Raw genomic sequence first — 22,897 nt, forward strand, 5'->3', positions numbered from 1 at the left:
CAGAAGAAAAAAGTATTAAAGTTTACAAATATATAAACTATGAAAGGTTTCCACCGAACAGAGATTTTTACAGAATGCTCACCCATTTCCCATCGTTCCCAAAAAGCACCAGCCCATTCTTGGTCACCATGCCTGGTTTAGATGCTCCTGGAATCTCAAGAGGCTGCCCATCAGGATTTGGCCCATTACTGGTGAACGAGGAACCAAAAAACGTCAGTTTCTGGATGAAAAAAAAAAAGTTATGTTTGTTATATACAAAGATAAAAGGGACTACATAAGGGACTATTTATAAACCATTTGTTACATCATGGGTGCTCAACCTGTGGCACTCCAGCTGTTGTAGAACTACAAATCCCATGAGACATTGCTGACAGTTACAAACATGACTCCCAAAATCAAGAGCATGATGGGACTTATACTTCCACAACAGCTGGAGGGCTACAGGCCGAGCGTTGCATGAATGCAGAAGCATTCATGCTAAATGTAATGTTACCATGATTTTTGATAGTCTATCTATATTTTCAGCTCCGTTTAGTGCCCAAAATTCAGTATAGTTTTCTCATTGAGGGGTTTCAGAAAACTATTTCTGGGTGTTTTAACCCATAAAGAACATTGCAAGCAAAGACAAATTGCCTGTTAACTGTCCGAAATCCAGTGAGCTCTCCTAACTTCCTGTTTGGGCTGACAACACAGAGACCTGCTACACTGAAATCCCAAGAAGTGTTGTCAACTCTGCCTGCTGGACTACAGAACTCCCTCCCTTTCTGTCCCTCTCCACATATATACACGGATTCCTTTACCAGCAAGACAAAATGTCACGGAACCATGAACCAGACGTACAACAACAGATAAGTGAAAATAAGACAGCTTTATTGAAAAACAAGCTATAAAGCAAACGTCCAAACGGATGGCGAAACCGATGCAGAGTCTTTGCGAAGCCAGGGGTCTGGAACCAGCAGGGTAGTCAGACGAAGCCAGGATCAGGAACCAACAGGGTAGTCAGACGAAGCCAGGATCAGGAACCAACAGGGTAGTCAGACGAAGCCAGGATCAGGAACCAACAGGGTAGTCAGACGAAGCCAGGAACAGGAACCAGAAGTAGCAGCAGTCTTAGTAGCATGTGAACACAGGAGGACCAAGCAGGGAACTGAGCCACAGACCTCCTATATATATGAGCTAGGCATCCAGCTCCTCCCAGTGGGAAGGAGGAGCCGCAGGGTGGGAGGCTACAAGAAACCCAGAAACCAAGATGGCCGCCAGCACATGTCAAACGAAGGAGAACAGCAAGGAGGTAAGACCATGACAGTACCTCCCCCTCAAGGGCCCCTCCTCCGCGGAGTAAAGAACGGTTTTTGAGGGAAGCGTGCATGGAAGGCTCGGAGCAAGGCAGGAGCATGGACATCTGCGGAGGGAACCCAGGAACGCTCCTCAGGACCATAACCACGCCAATGAACCAAAAACTGCACCCGACCGCGGACCAGGCGAGAGTCCAGGATATTGCTCACCTCATACTCCTCACGATTGCCCACTTGGACCGGACGAGGCCGAGGAACCGAGGAAGTGAAACGATTACACACCAGTGGCTTCAACAGGGAGACATGAAACACGTTGGAGATCCGCATGCCAGGAGGAAGCGCAAGGGCATAGGCTACCGGATTTACCCTGCGAAGCACTCGGAAGGGACCAACAAAGCGAGGCGCCAGCTTGGGAGTGGGCACTCGAAGGTTGAGGTTGCGGGTGGACAACCATACACGGTCTCCGGCCTGGTAGGAAGGAGCAGGCGCTCGTCTGCGATCAGCCTGGAGTCTCTGGCGCTGCGCAGAGACCTCAAGGGACTTCTGGATCTGTACCCAAGAAGCACGTAGAACGGAAAGGTGATCCTCCACAGCCGGAATATCCTGGGGAGAGAATACCTCCGGTAACACGGCAGGTTGGAACCCATAGTTGGCCAAGAAGGGAGACGTCCCAGAGGAAGAGTTCACCGCCGTGTTCCTGGCAAACTCAGCCCAAGGCAGGAGGTCAACCCAATTGTCTTGGTGATCGGAGACATAGCAACGAAGGAATTGCTCCAAGGCCTGATTGGATCGTTCTGCGGCCCCATTGGACTGAGGGTGGTAGGCCGAGGAGAAGGAGAGATGAATCCCCAACTGGGAGCAAAAGGCGCGCCAGAACCTGGACACAAACTGACTCCCCCGATCCGACACAATCTCCTTGGGCAAACCGTGCAACCGGAAGACCTCCCTGGCAAAAATCGTGGCCAACTCCTGTGCAGAGGGTAACTTCTTGAGAGGAACACAGTGGCACATTTTGGAAAACCGATCCACAATCATGAGAATGACCGTATGGCCTCGGGATGCAGGGAGGTCCACAATGAAATCCATCCCCAGGTGTGACCATGGGCGCTCCCCGGTGGCTAAGGGTTGCAGAAGACCCACCGGAAGGTGCCGAGGGGACTTACTCTGGGCACAAACGGAGCATGCCGCTACATACGCGGCGATGTCGGAACGTAGGGAAGGCCACCAGAACAGACGTGAAACAGCCCAGGACAGCTGATTCTTTCCAGGATGCCCCGCGGTCTTGGAGTTATGGTAGGTTCGCAACAACCGAGTGCGCAACACCTCAGGCACAAAACATCTGCCGTTGGGTCTCCCAGAGGGAGCACCGGCTTGAGCCGCCAAAATCTGCTCACCCAGGGGAGAGGTCAGGCTGGTGCGAATGGCGGCCAGGATCTGATTCGGAGGTATGACCGAAGTCGGAATCGACTCCTCCCTGGACAGGTCGGAGTACTGCCGTGATAAGGCATCTGCCCTGATGTTCTTGGAACCGGGTAGGTAGGAGACCACGTAATTAAAACGTGACAAGAACAGAGCCCATCTGGCCTGACGTGGTGTCAATCTCTTGGCCTCAGAAAGGTAGGTCAGATTCTTGTGGTCCGTCAGGATGAGGACCGGAACCACCGAACCCTCGAGCAAGTGCCTCCATTCTTTAAGAGCCTGCACGATGGCCAATAACTCCCTGTCACCAATCTGGTAGTTGCACTCAGCAGAAGACAGTTTCCGGGAGTAAAACCCACAAGGAAGCAGAGGACCCTCTGGTGTTCTACGCTGAGACAGAAGGGCGCCTACTCCCGTCTCGGACGCGTCCACCTCGAGGACAAAGGGCAACCCAGGGTTGGGATGCGACAGAATCGGAGCCGACACAAAGGCGGACTTTAGAGCCTCAAAAGCTCGGATGGCCTCGGGCGGCCAGACCTGGGAATTACTGCCCTTCCTGGTCAGATCCGTGAGAGGTTTGGCTAGCATGGAAAAGTCCCTGATGAACTTCCGATAATAATTGGCGAAGCCCAAAAAGCGCTGCAGGGAACGAAGACCACTGGGCTGGGGCCACTGTAAGACAGCCGAAACCTTCTCAGGATCCATGGAGAACCCTTCAGCGGAAATGATGTAACCTAAGAAGGTTACCTGGGATCGGTGAAATTCGCATTTCTCAAGCTTACCGAACAGCTTGTTCTCTCGTAACCGTTGCAACACTCGTCTGACATCCAGAATGTGGGTCTCCATGGACTCAGAATATACCAGGATGTCATCCAAATAGACCACCACACACTGCTGCAACAGGTCACGGAAAACATCGTTGATGAATTCCTGAAAGACTGCGGGCGCATTGCACAGCCCAAAGGGCATAACCAAGGATTCAAAATGACCGGTCCTGGTGTTAAACGCGGTCTTCCACTCATCGCCCGCCTTGATCCTTACGAGGTTATATGCCGCCCTCAGGTCGAGTTTGGTAAAGACCGTAGCCCCTTTAAGACGGTCGAACAGCTCGGAAATCAAGGGTATCGGGTAAGCGTTCTTGATCGTGATGCGATTGAGACCCCTGTAATCGATGCAAGGCCTCAACTCACCGCCCTTCTTTTTCACAAAGAAAAATCCAGCCCCTGCCGGGGACGAGGATTTGCGAATGTGACCGCGTGAAAGCGCCTCCCTCACGTACTCCTCCATGGCCTCATTCTCTGCTACCGACAGTGGATAGACTTTGCCACGAGGAGGAACGGCACCAGATTGTAACTCGATGGCACAATCGTATGGGCGGTGCGGAGGTAGGGCAACCGCGCGCACCTTATCGAATACATCCCGGTACTCCTCGTATTCAGGGGGCAACAGAGAGTCCGAGGAAGTACACAGCAACTTGACAGGCCCATGGATGCAACTAGCCCCACACTGCGGTGACCACGAGAGGATCTCGGCCGATCTCCAATCGAAAATCGGATTATGCTTCTGGAGCCAGGGGTACCCCAAGACCACCGAGTAGTGTGGAGACGAAATAACCTGGAAGCAGACCGACTCTCTGTGAACGGCACCAATGGCTAACCCCACTGGAAGGGTCTCATGAGTCACGTGTGGCGGCAGAAGGGGTCTGCCGTCTATCGCCTCAAGAGCCAGAGGTGAACCCCGGGCCTGCAGAGGAATGGAATTGGTGGCAGCGAACACACTATCAATGAACAAACCACCAGCACCAGAGTCCACCAACGCCTGGGTCGTCACCGAGCCCCCGACCCAGGAGAGGACAACAGTGATCAGTGGTTTGTCAACACGGGAAACCGGGGACGAGGAGACTCCACCCAAGATCTGCCCCTGACAGGATCTCAGGTGCGAGCGTTTTCCCGGACGGTTCGGACATGCCAACCGAAAATGCCCACCGAGACCACAGTACATGCATCGGCCCTCGCGTCTCCGGAGTACCCTCTCCCCCTCGGACAGGCGAGCAAACCCCAGCTGCATGGGTTCACCCCCAGACAAGTCATCCCCAGGAGGCGTGGGAGGAGAGGGAGGCACGGGTGGGACAGCAAACGTAGGCGCCAATCTGTTAGGAGGCCTCCGCAGACTCTCCTTAAAGGAAGGTCTCTCCCTGAGTCTGGTGTCAATCAAAATCAGGAAAGAAATAAGGGACTCGAGCTCCACTGGTAGGTCCTTAGCTGCAACCTCATCCTTCAAGGCATCCGAGAGACCATGAGAGAAAGCAGCGACCAGAGCCTCATTATTCCAGCCCACCTCTGCTGCCAGGGTACGAAACTCAATGGCGTATTCAGCTACGGATCGTGAACCCTGTCTGATGGACATAAGGAGCTTCGCAGCAGAGGCAGCACGAGCCGGCACATCGAATACCTTCCGAAGAGAAGCAACAAAACCGGAAAACTCGGCAACCACCGGATTGTTGTTCTCCCAGAAAGGGCTGGCCCAGGCCAAGGCCTTGTCCGAGAGCAGCGAGATCAGGAAGCCCACCTTTGATCTCTCAGTAGGAAAGGCATGTGGCAGCAACTCGAAATAAATGCCCACCTGGTTAAGGAAACCTCGGCACTGAGTTGGCTCTCCCCCAAAGCGCTGTGGAAGGGGGGCAGAACCGGACATACCCCGAAACACCGCAGGCGCAACAACAGGTGTCGGGGTAGACTCTGGCGCAACAACCGGAGCGGACCCAGGAGCGACAACCGAACCATCGGCAACGGGAGCGAAATGAGCCGTGCGTTCAAGCAGGGATTGCAACGCCACGGCGAACTGACCCAACAGGTGATCCTGCTGATCAAGTCTGGCAACCAACGTGGGTAGTGAGGATGGCCCTGTACCGTCAGAATTCATGGCCTGTGGTACCGTGCGTTCAAGCAGGGTTTGCAACGCCACGGCGACCCGACCCAACAGGTGATCCTGCTGATCAAGTCTGGCAACCAGCGTGGGTAGCGAGGATGGCCCTGTACCGTCAGAATTCATGGCTTGGTCCTAATGTCACGGAACCATGAACCAGACGTACAACAACAGATAAGTGAAAATAAGACAGCTTTATTGAAAAACAAGCTATAAAGCAAACGTCCAAACGGATGGCGAAACCGATGCAGAGTCTTTGCGAAGCCAGGGGTCTGGAACCAGCAGGGTAGTCAGACGAAGCCAGGATCAGGAACCAACAGGGTAGTCAGACGAAGCCAGGATCAGGAACCAACAGGGTAGTCAGACGAAGCCAGGATCAGGAACCAACAGGGTAGTCAGACGAAGCCAGGAACAGGAACCAGAAGTAGCAGCAGTCTTAGTAGCATGTGAACACAGGAGGACCAAGCAGGGAACTGAGCCACAGACCTCCTATATATATGAGCTAGGCATCCAGCTCCTCCCAGTGGGAAGGAGGAGCCGCAGGGTGGGAGGCTACAAGAAACCCAGAAACCAAGATGGCCGCCAGCACATGTCAAACGAAGGAGAACAGCAAGGAGGTAAGACCATGACACAACACTGCTGCCTTGACTCCAAAGGGCTTGTCCACATGCTGTGTGTAGGGAAAGGGTTTTTGGAAGATGTAGTTCTAGATCAGGGGTCTCCAAACTTTCTAAACAAAGGACCACTTTACTGTCCTTCAGACTTTAGGAGGGCCAGACTGTCGCCATTGGGAGTTGAAATGGTCCTAACATCAGTGGGGAAAAAACGATGTCCCGTCTTCGGTGTCAGTGGGAGAAATTGTGTCCCATCATTGATGTCATTTGATCCCATTGTTGTTGTCATTGGGAGAAATTATGCCTCATCATTAGTGTCTTTGGGAGAAATTGTGTCCCATCATTGGTGTCATTGCGAGAAGTTGTGCCCCATCCTTGGTGTCATTGGGAGGAATTGAAGTTAAACAGGGCTTCCGATGACGCCCAGTTGGAGGGGCGAAATGCGTCAGGATTGACACTTGCATCTTACATTACATCTCCCCGGAGGAACTACCTTTATTTTATGTAAGTGGATATTGTCTTGTTTTTGAATAAATACTTCAAAGTTTTACACTATGGAGAGTCTCTTTGTCTCATGCATTATGGTGGAGGAGGTATTTAGAAGCTTACTTCCTGGTTTATATACATCCGTGGATGAGCTGGTTACCAGTGCGGGGAATCCACCTTTTGAGGCTACATTACTCTTCATTGCTCCGGAGAGTATTTGGAAGCTTACTTCCTGGTCTATACACATCCGTGGATGAGCTGGTCATTAAAGCGGGGGATCCAACATTTAAGGTTGCATTACCCATCATTGCTCCGGTGAGTGCTGGCACATAGGGGAATACACTGTGATCACCCGTTGCACACATATTGGATTAACCACTGGATTCTACTAGCAGCACTTTAAGGAATATATTTTGGACTTTTGTGGAGTGATATATGAACTCTATTTATTTGCACTTATTTTGTCACTTGCACTTTGCACTTAGCACTTTGGCACAATGTATGTGGTTATTTATAGTTTTTGTTGCACAGTAGATATATATATATATTTTTGGAGCAGCGCTGACATTTATTTCCATACATTGGGAGGAATTGTACCCATTCACTGGTGTCAGTGGGGGAAATAATACCCATATCATTGGTATCAGTGGATGAACTAGTGCTCCAGGGGGTGGATAAAAGCAAGCAAAGGGCTGCATCTGGCTCCTAGGTCCCAGTTTGGAAACCACTGTTCTAGGGGCTTTCCATCAATAGAAAACCTAGTTACCCTTGCAAGGATTTGGTAAGCCAGGTGATGATCAGGGAGTAATGAAAGTTGTTTCTTGCACAGCTGTGGCTACAGTTCTGGCTGTAACTCCCCCACAAATTGGGCTTCTGCCAAGGGAGTAGCTACATCCAACACAGACAGATCAAAAAATGGGCTTTTAATATTCAACAGATACAAGGTAGGAGAAAATAAAAGAATGCTGGGTCATAATCTGGAGGGGATGGGGGAGGGAGGGTTTAAGTGTAAATTTGGGTCATGCTTATACAAACTAAAATTTGATTAACTTTCCATAACCACATCTATTATACAATGGGCAGTTTTGGACATAACTGGAGCTTGGGAGGTCACAGAGATGGGCAGATGCACCAGCCATAAATCCAGCATCTATTGCTAAGTCCCAGGAACAGCGTCCTTGGAAATATTGGCAGCTACGTAGCATGTGACAAGCGATGTCCTTGAACGCCATAGCATCTCTGATGTTCAAACAGATAACTGATCACTCAGCACATTCATCAACCTTCATCTAGCACAGGGCACTGAGTGGGTGAGCTTCTCGTCTGCTCAGCACTTGGCACTCACAGTTCCGTTGACTTCTGTCCAGGCTCCGGGCACTTTGTCATTCCCTCTGATAAAGTTATGGATCGCTTCCCCCGGCTGATCCCAATTAATCTGAAGGGAGAGAAAATAAGATTTATTTTAAAGAAACTGGTTCAATTACCATGACAATTACACTAAAGATCAAGGGTCTCCAAAATGCAGCCCGCAGGCCGAATGCAACCCTTTGCTTACCTTTATTCTGCACATGGGGCACAATTCCTTCCACTGTCACCAAAGAAGGGGCACTGTTCCTCCCACTGACACCAATGATGGGGCACTATTCCTCTCACTGACACCAATGATGGGGCACAATTCCTTCCACTGTCACCAAAGAAGGGGCACTGTTCCTCCCACTCACACCAATGATGGGGCACTATTCCTCTCACTGACACAATGATGGGGCACTATTCCTCCCACTGACACCAATACAGTGCTCAGTGCTAAAAAAAAATTGCACTGTTACTGTACTAATGACACTGGCAGGGAAGTTGTTAACATCAGGGGCCATCAAAGGATTAAGTGTGTCCCTAGGGGGTGCTTGCAAACTGTGGGGGGGGGGGGGGGTTGCACTAATTGGGGGAAGACATAGATTTGGTTCCTGCTTATCTTCATTTTGTTCCCTTGCAGAACGGTAATCTGCCTTGCTTACATAGGAAGATTGCTGTTCTGCATCTCCCGGGGATGATTGCGGGTGGCCGGCGGACCCGTTGATTGACATCCCCACTAGCCAATCGCTGGGAGATGGTGCCTCTGGTGGCGCGATGGCGCCATCTGGTGGCTAGTGAACAAAATGACGTACAGGTACGTTGTTTCATGCAATATCACCACTTTGCCACAGTATATACATGGCAGGTGGTTAGCAAGTGGTTAAAGGAGTACTCCACTTTTGTTAAAAAAAAAAAAAAAAATAGCATGTAAAATAAATGTAAAATACACAAGCCCAATTTTCTTTTCTTCCATTTCGCTGCCAGAGTCATTTTTGCGTTTTTGCAGGGGTCTTCTGGTGAGTCGGACCATAGGCCTTATTGTACCTGCCCTATGCATTTCCCAATTGTTCCCCAGAGCCCCTCTTAGGATCCGGACCTCTTCCCTTTTATAGGACACTGGGGAGAGCCTGAACTCCAGTGAAAGCCTGCACACATACACCGGGAAAGAAGGCAAAACATTATCCCCTTCCCCTGATCTGGGCAGCCGAGTACTAACTACACACATACAGTAGGCTACCTGCCTACAAGCGCAGGTCTTGTGAATTAAAGGGGTTGTAAAGGTTCAGATTTTTTTTAAATAAAAAACCCAAACATGTCATACTTACCCGCTCTGTGTAAGAGTTTGGCACAGAACAGCCCCAAACCTCCTCTTCTGGGGTGCCCCCGTTGGGGCTCCTAGCTCCTCCTCTTCATCAGGTGCCCCCACTGAAAGCGGCTTTCCATGGGGGCACCCGTGCAGGCTCGCTCCCCAGTCCCACTGCTGCGTCCATTGACACAGACAGCGTTCCCTGCTCCAGTGTCACTGGATTTGATTGACAGCAGCGGGAAAAAGGGGAGGGCTCTGGGGGCAACTGCAACAAAGAAGGCTTTTCAGCTGAATGCATTAAGATGAAAAACCTTGAGACTTTACAACTCCTTTAAAATATTGGTGCTAAAATTTGCTTTTAGAACTGCAGTGCAGATAGCAGCCTCACCTTTGCATTTTCCTTTTTCTGCATGGGGTCGTAAGTGGCGCCCTCTTCTGGCTGGGGGATCCTTGGGGCTTTACCCTCAGCTATCAACCTCACAGCTTCTACCTACAAAAGAAACATTTTAACAAAAGCATTAAAACAGCTTTACATTTGGTTATATAAATGTGTGAGTAGTGCGCTGCCACCTATTGATAGAATTTAGGAAATTTTGTGTAGTCATTTTTTTGTAGTTCTTATTATAGGACTACTGTTTTTTTTTTTTTTTAAGCAGTCCGGCATGCACTTCCTCAGGAGCACAATGCGTGTGCGCAGCACTTGCGTGCCACTTGTATTGCAGTACATTTTATTGTAGTACATTATTTTAACCACTTAAGCCCCGGAGGATTTGGCTGCTTAAAGACCAGGGGGTATTTTGCGATTCGGCACTGCGTGACTTTAACGGACAATTGCGCGGTCGTGTGACGCTGTACCTAAACAAATTTGACGTCCTTTTTTCCCCACAAACAGAGCTTTCTTTTGGTGGTATTTGATCACCTGTGCGATTTTTTGATCACGTGCTATAAACAAAAAAACAGCGTCAATTTTGCAAAAATAACAATATTTTTCACATTTTTTTTATATGAAATTTCCCCAAAAAAATGTAAAAATCAAAATTTTTTAACATTTTCGGCCAATTTGTTTTATGCTACATATGTTTGGTAAAAAAAAAATCGCAAAAAGCGTATTTTGATTGGTTTGCGCAAAAGTTATCGCGTTTACTAACAAAGGGAAAGATTTTTGTCATTTTTGTTGTTTTTTTTTTAACACATAATGGCGGCGATCTGCGATTTTTTTGCGGTACTGCGACATTGGGGCGGACAGATCGAACCCTTGACTGACATTTTTGACACTTTTGGGGTTACCAGTGACATTTCTACAGTAATCAGTGCTATACATATGCACTGTTACTGTAAAATTACACTGGCAGTGAAGGGGTTAACTTTATTGGAGAGGGAGGGGCTGTGTGTGTCCCTAGGGGCGTGCTTTCTACTGTGATTGGCTGTGGCTTGAGCTGTAGGAACACTGATCAACGGTCCTACATAGTAGAACCGTATGATCAGTGTTCCTACACAGGGGAGAATGACAGGCGGCTTGTTTACACTAGCCGCCTGACTTTCTCCCTCTCCCCCGACGATCGCGAGTGACCGGCGGACATCGGGTCCGCCGGTCACCCGCGCGGGGTGGTCCGTGACCGCGCGGGAGCGTGCCGCCGGCGGCGCGCGCTTGCTCCCCAGAGCCTCACAGGCTAGTGACGTACCCCTACATCACTCTGCCTGTGAGGGGCTGACCGCCGCAGTATATAGTCGTGCGGCGGTCGGCAAGCGGTTAAAGGTTGCCGCTTTTCTTTTTTTATTGCACATGTGCTCATTTTTGCGAGCAATCGCAAATTTTTGTGCGCAATGCGCTGCTATCATTACAATTGCACATACGTGAAATGGAAGTGGATACACGCCCATTACTATTGCCTTTTTATATAAATATACACCTCAGCTTCCCTCAAGATAAAGCCAAGTGCGTTGGTGGCGTAACGCGTAGAGGTTGAATCTGGATTTGAGCCTGGATTACGTGAGAAGCTGGATTTTATTATACAGTATACTTGTTTTTTATCTAATAAATGAGAGTGCATTTTATGAAGTGGGTTCTGTGCGGTATGTTGAGCTTAATAACCCAGATACTGCACTATTGGTGGCTGTTTTTTCTGTTTGTTGCCTATGACTTACTGTATGTGCAGTGCTGGGACATCTAGAGCTCAGGGCACACATGAAAATTGTGCCCCCCAAGATGTATGAGCATTATGTGTCAGCAAAAATCCCCCCTCCCCCAAAATTGAGCGCTACATTTAGCAAAACATATCCTGTGTTTGTGAGTATATTGTACGCTACCTTCTTTGATTTTAATAAACTTTTTTTAGTGGTAATGCACAAGGTCGGTGCGCCCTTCTCCTATCGTTTTCTTCTTATTTTCAATGGTCTGCCTTATTACAATGCATGTTAGTGCACCGCTAAATAGGTCCTCAATATCTCACAGACTCCTTTCATTGGCAATATATCTGTACGCGCCGCTCACCATGCCTTTAACCCCCTCGGGGAAGAGGAACCGGTTATATATGGAGTTCACTGTGTCCTCTGGAAGAACTTCACATTCTTTCTGCAGCAAGATGTCTCCCGTGTCCAGACCGTCATCAGCCCAGAAAATGGTAAAGCCCCCAATCTTATCTCCTTGCATCAGTGTCCTGCAAGGGAAGATTTATGAAAACATGAGCGATTATCCTGAAATGCCCCAAATAAATGTAACACAATGTTAGGCCATGCTACTAGGCATATAATTGCCCCATGGGTCGTGGTTAGACACTCTGTCAGGTTTTGTCCATGTCCCCTTTGGGAAGTTTTACCCTCACTTCCTGTCCCAGTAGTACCAACAACGAGAGGCATTGATATCCATCAGAAACACAGACAGCAATATAAAGCAGACAGAGGTTATAATTTTTTCCTATGCAAAGCCTTGGCTGGACTTCCACTTTAAGGGGTGGTGTGGGTGGTTTCATTGGTGGTCGAATGTCAGAAGCATTCGTGCAAGCTGAAGGAAAATTTCCCTTATATTTCCTAGATGAATGCCTGTATCAGCAGCTCCACCTAGTGGCCATCTACTTGCCAAATATGCTGCAGAAATCTTCTTCCACTAAGTCTGCCTGCAGCCATTTTAACTGTGGGCAGCTGAAGCTGCTGCCTATTCGCTTCCTGGATTTACACAGACACAGGGGCACACACACACATAAATATATACAGACACACATATATATATATACAGACACACATACATACACATATACATATATACAGACAACCACATACATACACACACACATATATACACACACACACACACATAAATATATACAGACACACATATATATACAGACACACATACATACATACATACACATACACATATATACAGACAACCACATACATACACACACACATATATACACACATACATACACATATATACACACACATGCACATATATATACAGACAGACACACTCACACCACTGCTTGCCTGCACATTTATCCTCTCTTGATGAATACTCTTGGATCTCTGCAGTCTCCTGTTATCTCCACCCTCATCCAGCCCCCTCCAGCTCTGCAGCTCTCCTTGGCTCTCCTATGACTCATCCCTCCCTCCCTTGCTGGCAAACTCTCACTGGAGTGAGAGCTGTGCATGATGTCATTAGCCTAGACTAATGACCAGACAAGAAAGAGGAAGTGGGCTGTATAAGATATTTACTGGCAGAAAAAAAAATGTTTTACTATCCAAAGTTAAAACAACAAGGGCAGAGGATTTAATAGATGGAAAGATGAAAAAATGACAGAAGGTCCGCTATAAGGAGGAACTCTAATCTAAGGAGTACTCTTATGTAAGGAAGGATTCTCATCTACAGGGGGAATGCTGATCTAAGGGGGGTCCTGATCTGAGGGAAGATTCTGATATATAGGGGAGTCCAGTTTTAAGGGGGGGAGGGGGCACCTGATCTGGAAGGGGACTCTGATGTAAGGTGGGGTATTCTGATCAAAAGGGGGATTCTGAGCGAAGGGAGAAGTCTAATCTAAGGAGGACTCCTGATCTAAGAGCAAATTCTGATCCAAGGGGGGACACGTGATCTAAGGGGGGATTCTGATCTAAGGGGGGACACGTGATCTAAGGGGAGACTCAAGATCTAAGAGGGGATTTAGATGTAAGAGGGGATTCAGATCTAAGGGGGGACTCGTGATTTAATGGGGATTCTGATGTAAGAGGGGATTTTGATTTTAGGGGAGACTTCTGATCTAAGGGGGGATTCTGATGTAAGAGGGGATTCTGATCTAAGGGGGGATTTAAGATCTAAGAGGGGATTCTGATGTAAGAAGGGATTCTGATCTAAGGGGGGACTCGTAATCTAAGAGGGGATTCTGATGTAAGAGGGATTCTGATCTAAGTGGGGGACTCATGATCTAAGGTGGATTCTGATGTAGGAGGGGATTCTGATCTAAGGGGGGACTCATGATCTAAGGGGGATTCTGATGTAAGGGGGGATTCTGATGTAAAGGGGACTCAAGATCTAAGAGGGGATTCTGATCTAAGGGGGGATTCTGATGTAAGGGGGGGACTCAAGATCTAAGAGGGGATTCTGATCTAAGGGGGGACTGGTGATCTAAGGGGAGGGGATTCTGATGTAAGAGGGGATTCAGATCTATGTAGGGACTTGTGATCTAAGGGGGATTCTGATCTAACGGGGGGACTCGTGATCTAAGGGGGAATTCTGATGTAAGAGGGGACTGATCTAATGGGGGACTTGACGTAAAAGAAGACTAATGAAGGGACTCCTATTTTAGGGGATTCTGATGTAAGGGGGGACTTGTATTCTAAGAGAGGATTCTGATGTAAGAGGGGACTGATCTAATGAAGGACTTAGTGTAAGAGAGCACTAATGAAGGGACTCCTATGTCAGGGGATTCTGATGTAAGGGGGGGGGGGGGGCTGGGATGTAAAGAGGCACTCTGATATAAAGAAGACTTTGATGTAAAAGAAAACTCTGATATAAGGGGGCTTCTGATCTACGGGGAGAAAAATGTAAGAAGGGGACTCTGATCTAGAGGGGGACTCCTATGTAGAGGGATTCTGATGTAAGGGGGGACTCTGATATAAAAGGAGACTTTGATTTAAAAGGAAACTTTGCTATAAGGGGGACTTCTGATGTGAATAGGGGGTATAAAGGTCGCTAAATTATCACTGACTTGCTGTGTAAAAATCATATTTAAAGGGAAAGTTTAATTTCTTTTAATGAGTGTGCTGAGTGTTGTAAATGTCTGATAGACTCAGGTATTATGTGACCACGCCCCTTTAAGACCCTCCCACTGTTAACACTATCTGGCCGCACCCACCATCCTGCGCACCGTGCCCTCAGCATTATCACTGAATGTTGGCTGTTGGCATGGGGAGGAGTCCAATCATGTCTATTTGTAGGTGGTGGCAGTGCGGCATGGCTCTCCCTTGTTGGAGGTCCATCCTGGGGCCCAACTTATGTTCCTGCACAAGGGCCCCCGCATTCAGAAAACACCCCTGCTTGTGTTATTTTTGTTCTAAGCCAGAGGCACTAGGATCTTTCACACTCATGTGGCTGCCCTGTGCCCACACTTACCAGTTGATGGCTGAGGCCCCCCTATGTCTGGGCAGGATGGAGGGATGATAGATAATGGAAGCATGCTTTGGGGCATTAATCACTTCCATTGGGATGAACTGGGAGCAGAAAGGCAGGACATTCAGTTCTGCCCCCAATGCTGTGTAGCTCTCCACCACCTCCGGGATGGCCTGGCCCTTCAGCCTCCATCGGGGAAACTTAAATACGGGCACCCCGTCCTTCTCCGCCTCGGCTCCTGTGGGCGCATAGAATGGAAGATGTTAGATTGTCATGTGAGGGACCAACGCTATACAAGAACCTATACAGGGAGTGCAGAATTATTAGGCAAATGAGTATTTTTGAGGATTCATTTTATTATTGAACAACAACCATGTTCTCAATGAACCCAAAAAACTCATTAAGGCTCCGTTCACATCTAGGCGTTTTGGGGCGTTTTTGGGGCGTTTTTCTGCTCTAGGATCAGCTCTCAAAACGCCCAACAAGACAAATCCTATTCATTTCAATGGCCCCTGTTCACATCTGAGCGTTTTGACGCTGTATACAAAACGCCCAACGCTCAAAAAAAGTACATGAGCTTCTTTTTGGGCAGATTACAGGCGTTTTCCATTGATCTCTATTCAATCTAAAAACGCCTGCACAAAAATCGCGGTAAAAATCGCGGTAAAATCGCGGTAAAAAACGCCGCAAAAATCGCGGTAAAAAACGCGCGAAAAACGCTACGCTCAGGTGTGAATGTAGCCTAATATCAAAGCTGACTATTTTTGGAAGTAGTTTTTAGTTTGTTTTTAGTTTTAGCTATTTTAGGGGGATATCTGTGTGTGCAGGTGACTATTACTGTGCATAATTATTAGGCAACTTAACAAAAATCAAATATACAGTATACCCATTTCAATTATTTATTTTTACCAGTGAAACCAATATAACATCTCAACATTCACAAATATACATTTCTGACATTCAAAAACAAAACAAAAACAAATCAGTGACCAATATAGCCACCTTTCTTTGCAAGGACACTCAAAAGCCTGCCATCCATGGATTCTGTCAGTGTTTTGATCTGTTCACCATCAACATTGCGTGCAGCAGCAACCACAGCCTCCCAGACACTGTTCAGAGAGGTGTACTGTTTTCCCTCCTTGTAAATCTCACATTTGATGATGGACCACAGGTTCTCAATGGGGTTCAGATCAGGTGAACAAGGAGGCCATGTCATTAGCTTTTCTTCTTTTATACCCTTTCTTGCCAGCCACACTGTGGAGTACTTGGACGCGTGCGATGGAGCATTGTCCTGCATGAAAATCATGTTTTTCTTGAAGGATGCAGACTTCTTCCTGTACCACTGCTTGAAGAAGGTGTCTTCCAGAAACTGGCAGTAGGACTGGGAGTTGAGCTTGACTCCATCCTCAACCCGAAAAGGCCCCACAAGCTCATCTTTGATGATACCAGCCCAAACCAGTACTCCACCTCCACCTTGCTGGCGTCTGAGTCGGACTGGAGCTCTCTGCCCTTTACCAATCCAGCCATGGGCCCATCCATCTGGCCCATCAAGACTCACTCTCATTTCATCAGTCCATAAAACCTTTGAAAAATCAGTCTTGAGATATTTCTTGGCCCAGTCTTGACGTTTCAGCTTGTGTGTCTTGTTCAGTGGTGGTCGTCTTTCAGCCTTTCTTACCTTGGCCATGTCTCTGAGTATTGCACACCTTGTGCTTTTGGGCACTCCAGTGATGTTGCAGCTCTGAAATATGGCCAAACTGGTGGCAAGTGGCATCTTGGCAGCTGCACGCTTGACTTTTCTCAGTTCATGGGCTGTTATTTTGCGCCTTGCTTTTTCCACACGCTTCTTGCGACCCTGTTGACTATTTTGAATGAAATGCTTGATTGTTCGATGATCACGCTTCAGAAGCTTTGCAATTTTAAGAGCGCTGCATCCCTCTGCAAGATATCTCACTATTTTTTACTTTTCTGAGCCTGTCAAGTCCTTCTTTTGACCCATTTTGCCCAAGGAAAGGAAGTTGCCTAATAATTATGCACACCTGATATAGGGTGTTGATGTCATTAGACCACACCCCTTCTCATTACAGAGATGCACATCACCTAATATGCTTAATTGGTAGTAGGCTTTGGAGCCTATACAGCTTGGAGTAAGACAACGTGCATAAAGAGGATGATGTGGTCAAAATACTCATTTGCCTAATAATTCTGCACTCCCTGTAGAAGATCTGATATCCTCCAACCTATCCTTCTTATCTTCACTCATTTTATCTCAATCCCATAGTTCATCACTTTTACCTCCTCTTCCATTCAAAGCCTCCATCATCTCACCAAAACATTTGACCAGGTGCTTCCAAGACCAAATTTAAAGTTAGAAATGTATTAAAAAAAAATGAAAAACCAATTTCACAATCTTTATCCTCTACCATATTCAGCACCTCACTAGCAGAACAACTCAAGTTCTGGTTTATTACTTGTCCCATTGGTCCAACCCCTTTTCATCTTATCCCCCCTGAATTCTCTCACCATATCCCCCCCTGTCTCATTGGTACAAGGTATTAGAAAGATGAGAACAAATTGAATCAACCACCAGGTCTGTCTGACCTCTATGTCAGCACTCTATGAATGGAGAATAGGCAAATAAATGTACTTTTTATTGCAGAAACTGAGGGGGGGGGCGAACATAGTCTGCACTTTTGATGAGTGTCATCTAGAGCCCAGGGCAAACATACCAGACTGTGCCCCCCCTCCCCAAGATGTATGAGCATTATGTGTCAGAAAACCCCCCACCAAACAAAAAAATCAAGCACTAATCTGCATTACCCCCTAAGCAAAAATTCCCCTTCCACCCATGACAAATCTGCCCCATGCTGAAATCTCCCCTGCCAGCACAAATCTTTGCCTGCCCCCCCCCCATCCCCCCTCCAAGCTCAAGTCCTCTTTCTCTCCAATTCCCCCCCCCCCCCCCAAAAAAAATAAAATGATCCCTCCTAGCACAAAACCTTTACCCCTCAAATTTCCCCTTCAAGCACAAATTCTCTCCCCCCCCCACCCTGAATCCCCTCTCCTAGCATAAATCCCCCCCCCAAAAAATGACCCCCCTAGCATTAATATCCTCTAATCATCCCTACTAGCACAACCACCCCCCCCCCCAAAAATAAAACAATGTCCCCTCCTAGCACAAATTCCCTCCCCCTCTACCACTTCTTCTAGCATGACCCCCCCCCAAATTGCACCTCCTAGCATAAATCCTCTACCACACCCCCCCCCCTCCCAACACAAATCCCCTCAATTTACCATTTCTAGCACACACCCCTATTTTCCCCTCCTAGAACAATTCTTATGCCCTGCCACCCTTGAAATTCCCCCTCCCAACACAAATATCCCCCCCCCTAATCTTCTCAAGGTGCCCCACCTCACATCATACCACAGTGCCCAGGGCAGCTGGCCCTTCTGCCCACCCCTTGTCCCAGCCCTGGCTGTGGGGGTAATTTGGAGGACAGACGATGACAGATTTCAATGAAGAGAGCAGCCACAAGCACATGGGACACTCATCAATTGTGGATAAAAGTACTGTCCCTGGTGCTGATTTAAAAAAAAAAAAAGTCGCCAAATTTCAGCTTTAAATGGAATTCCAGGCAAAACCTAACTAGCCTTGCCCCCTGACTAACCTGTGTAAGAAAGATGTATATACTTACCTATTTTCAGGCCACTCTGGTCCGGTCATGTGATCCAGCTCCCCTGCGTCAGCCAGCAGTGGCTACAGGGGAGAGGAGGGAGCGCCAACAATGGAAGGGCCATAGGAGCCTATGGGTGATGTCATCGCTCCCAGGCATTATTAGCCATTTTTGAGTGCTCTCGCTTCTCCCCTGCAGCTGGCTGAGATCACGTGACTGGAGCAGGCTGAAAATAGGCAGGTACACAGACCTTTCTTACACAGGTTAGGTAGAATAGGTGTTAGGATGGAAAAGGGAACATTTTTAAGAGTGGTTCAGTTTTGCTGAAATTTTACAATAAAACAGTATTAAACCCAAAACCAAATATGTAATAGTTTGCAGCTTACCAGTCGTTAGACATGGTGGCTGCATTCATTTTATTTTTTTTAGGCATTTTCCCTCTGTTTTCACCTGGTGATCTGGCCAGTAACACACCTACTGGAGAGCTTATTCCTTTGAAAAACAACAGACTTATTGCCTGGATTACTGGGTGAAAACAGAAGAAAAAAAGCATTAAAAAAAAACTACTGCAGCCATCACCTCTAAGAATAGGTAAGCTGCAATATAATAAATGTTTGCTTTTAGGTTTAATATCATTTTAAGTCTCCCTTTTCCGCCTTTCTTTTCCTCTCTGTCCTCTCCTTCCCTTTCTTAAGCTGGCCAAACACCAATAGAATTTCATTTGAAAAAATTAGTTCTCATAATTTTGAATTTTCTAACAGTTAGTATTGTCAAAAGGATGATCATTTTTGATTATAGGGATGAAGGAAATCAAAGAAGGGCGGAGATTTTTCTCAAACAAATGAAATTCTGTCTGTGAATGTGAAAGTGCATCCCGAAACTGAAGATAAAATTAGAAAAATTGGCTTCAAAATTAAACAAAAAATAAAACAATAATAGTAATAGTATTATTAGTAAATAGTATTATTTTATATAATAAATATAAATATAATAACTTCATAATAGTAATATCGAATGCACTGGCATTTTTTTTTCCTAATTTCTGTACTAACGTTCTAATGAAACTACTGGTATATGGCCAAATTTACTCCACAAATAACAAGCGACTTACCTTCCCAATCACCTCTCATTCTCTTGTCATTGAGGGCTGACCGTTGCTTAACCCATTCCACCCCTACCCATAGCAGATTACATACAGTATAATCCTATTTTTAATGGTTTTTGATAACCTTTCCTACCACAAGATGGCGACATTCTTAGATATCAGTGCTGGCGAATGAGTTTTTTCAATCTGATCTATTTTTATCATGTTTTAAGTTTTGTTTTGTTTTTTTCTTTATCATTTATTATGTAGTCTTTATTTCCCCACCCCAGAGGAACTTAAAGCGGAGTTCCGGCCACGGGGGTGAAATTTAGCTAAAAATACTCCCTGGACAGTCAGGGCTAGTACATTCCACAATGGATAGCCTCTGTACTGTCCCGGGTCGCACTTACCTTTTAGAAGAAGTACTTACCTTGAAAATTTCTTCTCCAGCTCTCCCATCTCGGATGTGGGCAGCTGAAGCCAGCGCGTCCTCTTCCGTGTCCTCTTCTCCCAGAATGCGCCTGCACCAGCCCCGTTCGTCACTTCCGGTGCGGGTGCGTCATCCCTCCATAGCTTCTGGGCATGCCCAGTAGCTGTTTAGCAGGGAATGAGGCGCCGAACCGGAAGTGACGAGTGGGGCCGGTGCAGGCGCATTGATTCCTGGGAGCGATGACGTTCAGCTCCCAGGAATCAATGCAAAGAGAAAGTGACGGCGCGGGCCACGGCAGCAGAGGGAGGAAGTGGAAGAAAGGTGAGTATATTTTTCTTCAATAACAAGGTAAGTAAACAAAAAAAAAAAATCGTAACTATCCATTTCTTTTTCAGGTGACCAAGAGCAAGTGGATGGCCCAAAATCGATTATGTCGATTTTGTGGCCGGAACTCCGCTTTAAAGTGAAAGGCAAGTTAAAACCTAACTAATCTTAAATCTACTTCTACCCCCATTCTACGCCTATTCTATCTGTAAAAAGAAAGATGCTCATACTTACCGATCCCTCCAGCAGAAGCTTTAGGGCTCCTATTTTTTTTGCGGATGATTTGCGGACATAATGTAAGTCAATGGCATTGCGGATGTCAGCGGAATACCATCCACTGACATCCGATTTTCCTCCTCGTTTTTTGGAACGGAACAGAACCCTATTTTTCCTCCGTTCAAAAAACGGAAAGGAAGGAAAATCGGATGTCAGCGGTGTCATCCAATGACATCCGCAATGCCCATAGACTTACATTATGTCCGCATATCATCCGCAAACGGATGGGATGATATGCGGACATACGGAGCGGATGACACAAATGTCATCCGCTCGGTGAAAAAAAAAAAAGTCCCGCAGCGGAGCTTTCACACGGAGCGGCCGTGTGAAAGAGCCCTTAGTGTAGAGGAGAGAGCAGCAACAAAGACCATGCGGTGACATCACCCATAGGCTTATTATAGGGCATCCATTGTTGGCTGTCCCTCCTCTACAATGAAGATGCTACTGGAAACCAGTCATGTGACCAGACAGGAGTGACTTCAGAATAGGTAAGTATGGACATCTTTCCTTTTACAAAGTGGATGGAATAGGTTTAGAATGGAGGTTTAGAAGATATTTAATGGAGGTCTGGATTTAACCTTAGTTAGGTTTTGACTTGCTTTCCACTTTAGGATCTAAAGTCCCTGCTGTACTCAAAAAGACACCAGTATAGCCAATTTGGGTGGAGGTCAATTATCCAACTACCATGTTTTGGATTGTGAGAAGACACAGCAGGAACCCCACAGTTGGAGAGGTTTAGACATTCAATACGTCCCTGATCCTGGCAGGCAGCAGATCACCAGGTTCTCCATAAGATGTCAATGCTTCAAACAGACTTAATGGCCGCCACCTGTCCGTGATTTACGTGTCTCCGGTAGCAGACATCTTCATCCCCCTCTTCCTGGATGTGACGGCAGAACTCTAACCTGCCACAGATGAAGATGTCTTCTACCGGAGACATGTAAATTACAGACAGTTGGCGGCAATTACGTCTTCATGAAGTAATGACATCTTATGGAGAACCTGGTGATCTGCTGCCTGCCAGGACCTGGGACGCCTTGAATGTCTGAACCTCTCCAAACAGAAGTGTTGATCGAGTTCTCTGAGTGGATCATGCTTATATGGTCTGAGGGACCTTTTGACCTATATACTTTTTATATACCTTTAAATATTTGTGTTTTTATGGATGTATTTATTTACAATTCATTGGTTGTACATACAAATGTTCAATTTTACTTATACTAACTTTTTTATTTTAGTGCTGCACTGGTTTTTCCTATTGAATGTCCTACCTAGCGGATCAGCCTTGCCATCTTTATCTGGGATGGTGAAGACTCCCACTACTTGGTGTCCTTCTTTTACAAGCTCCTTGTAGACCTCTTTCCCAAACAGACTCTGGCCAATCACTGCTATCTTCATGTTTCTGGTAGACGGAACCAACTGGGAAGAGACACAAAGCGACAAGGCATTGATGGCATTCATAATACACATGATATACTGTACATACGGAGCTGTATTAAATGTTATAAACGCTGGGGCCTATAAGCACTCTACCATGGGATGGCGCTCCAATGGTGATGTTACAAATTTTTCATTCATTTACGACTAAACCCAGCCAATTTTTTTTTTTCTGTTCCATTTTCAATAGAGTGAGGATGGGAATTTTAATGTAAAACAATCAGGGAGATTTTCCTAATCCTGTGGCCTAGCACAGGGCATGTGGCATGCGGGGGTCACTGGGGACAGGAAGCCGCAGACAGCAATGATAAAAATTACCAAGTTTTTGAATCTTTCTCCACTCCAAGTTATAATCCTTTTGTGTCTGTGTCCCCGCTGGTGAGATTTCCCATCACTTCTTGTCCTGACAAGCTCAGGAAGTATCTAGGCAGGTAGGCTCTCTGCTCTGCTACTAAATAATTGTTGTTGGATCTAAAAAAGATTGATCATTCAGATTGTAGGGTGCTTGTCCAGATTTAGAGATATTACGGCCCCTATATTTCCTTCACTACAGGTTTCCTTCCAGCTGTAGCCCAAATCTAAACTTGAAAGCTGCAGGTGAATCCACTCAAATGTTGCCTTCCCCGACTCCTTCCTTCCCTCCATCAACATTTTAACCAGTTCTGAACTGGAAGG

At 46.8% G+C, this 22,897-nt stretch overlaps 1 protein-coding gene across 1 annotated transcript in view; it reads right to left on the minus strand.

The window, feature by feature from the left end:
* LOC309561235 (cytosolic 10-formyltetrahydrofolate dehydrogenase) overlaps positions 1-22,897 on the minus strand; it is an 82,544-nt gene that overhangs the window by 49,225 nt on the left and 10,422 nt on the right. Inside the window, exons 2-7 of the mRNA XM_082265028.1 lie at positions 22,057-22,204; positions 15,001-15,235; positions 11,887-12,052; positions 9,784-9,885; positions 8,085-8,174; positions 83-220 (exon numbers count right to left, since the gene is read on the minus strand). Of these exons, the coding sequence (XP_082121154.1) occupies positions 83-220; positions 8,085-8,174; positions 9,784-9,885; positions 11,887-12,052; positions 15,001-15,235; positions 22,057-22,183 (858 nt within the window). The 5' untranslated portion in view covers positions 22,184-22,204. The remainder of the gene's footprint in view (positions 1-82; positions 221-8,084; positions 8,175-9,783; positions 9,886-11,886; positions 12,053-15,000; positions 15,236-22,056; positions 22,205-22,897) is intronic.

This window comes from Pelophylax lessonae, assembly GCF_965119305.1.
Source record: "Pelophylax lessonae genome assembly, chromosome: 8".
NCBI classification, from domain to species: Eukaryota; Metazoa; Chordata; class Amphibia; order Anura; family Ranidae; genus Pelophylax; species Pelophylax lessonae.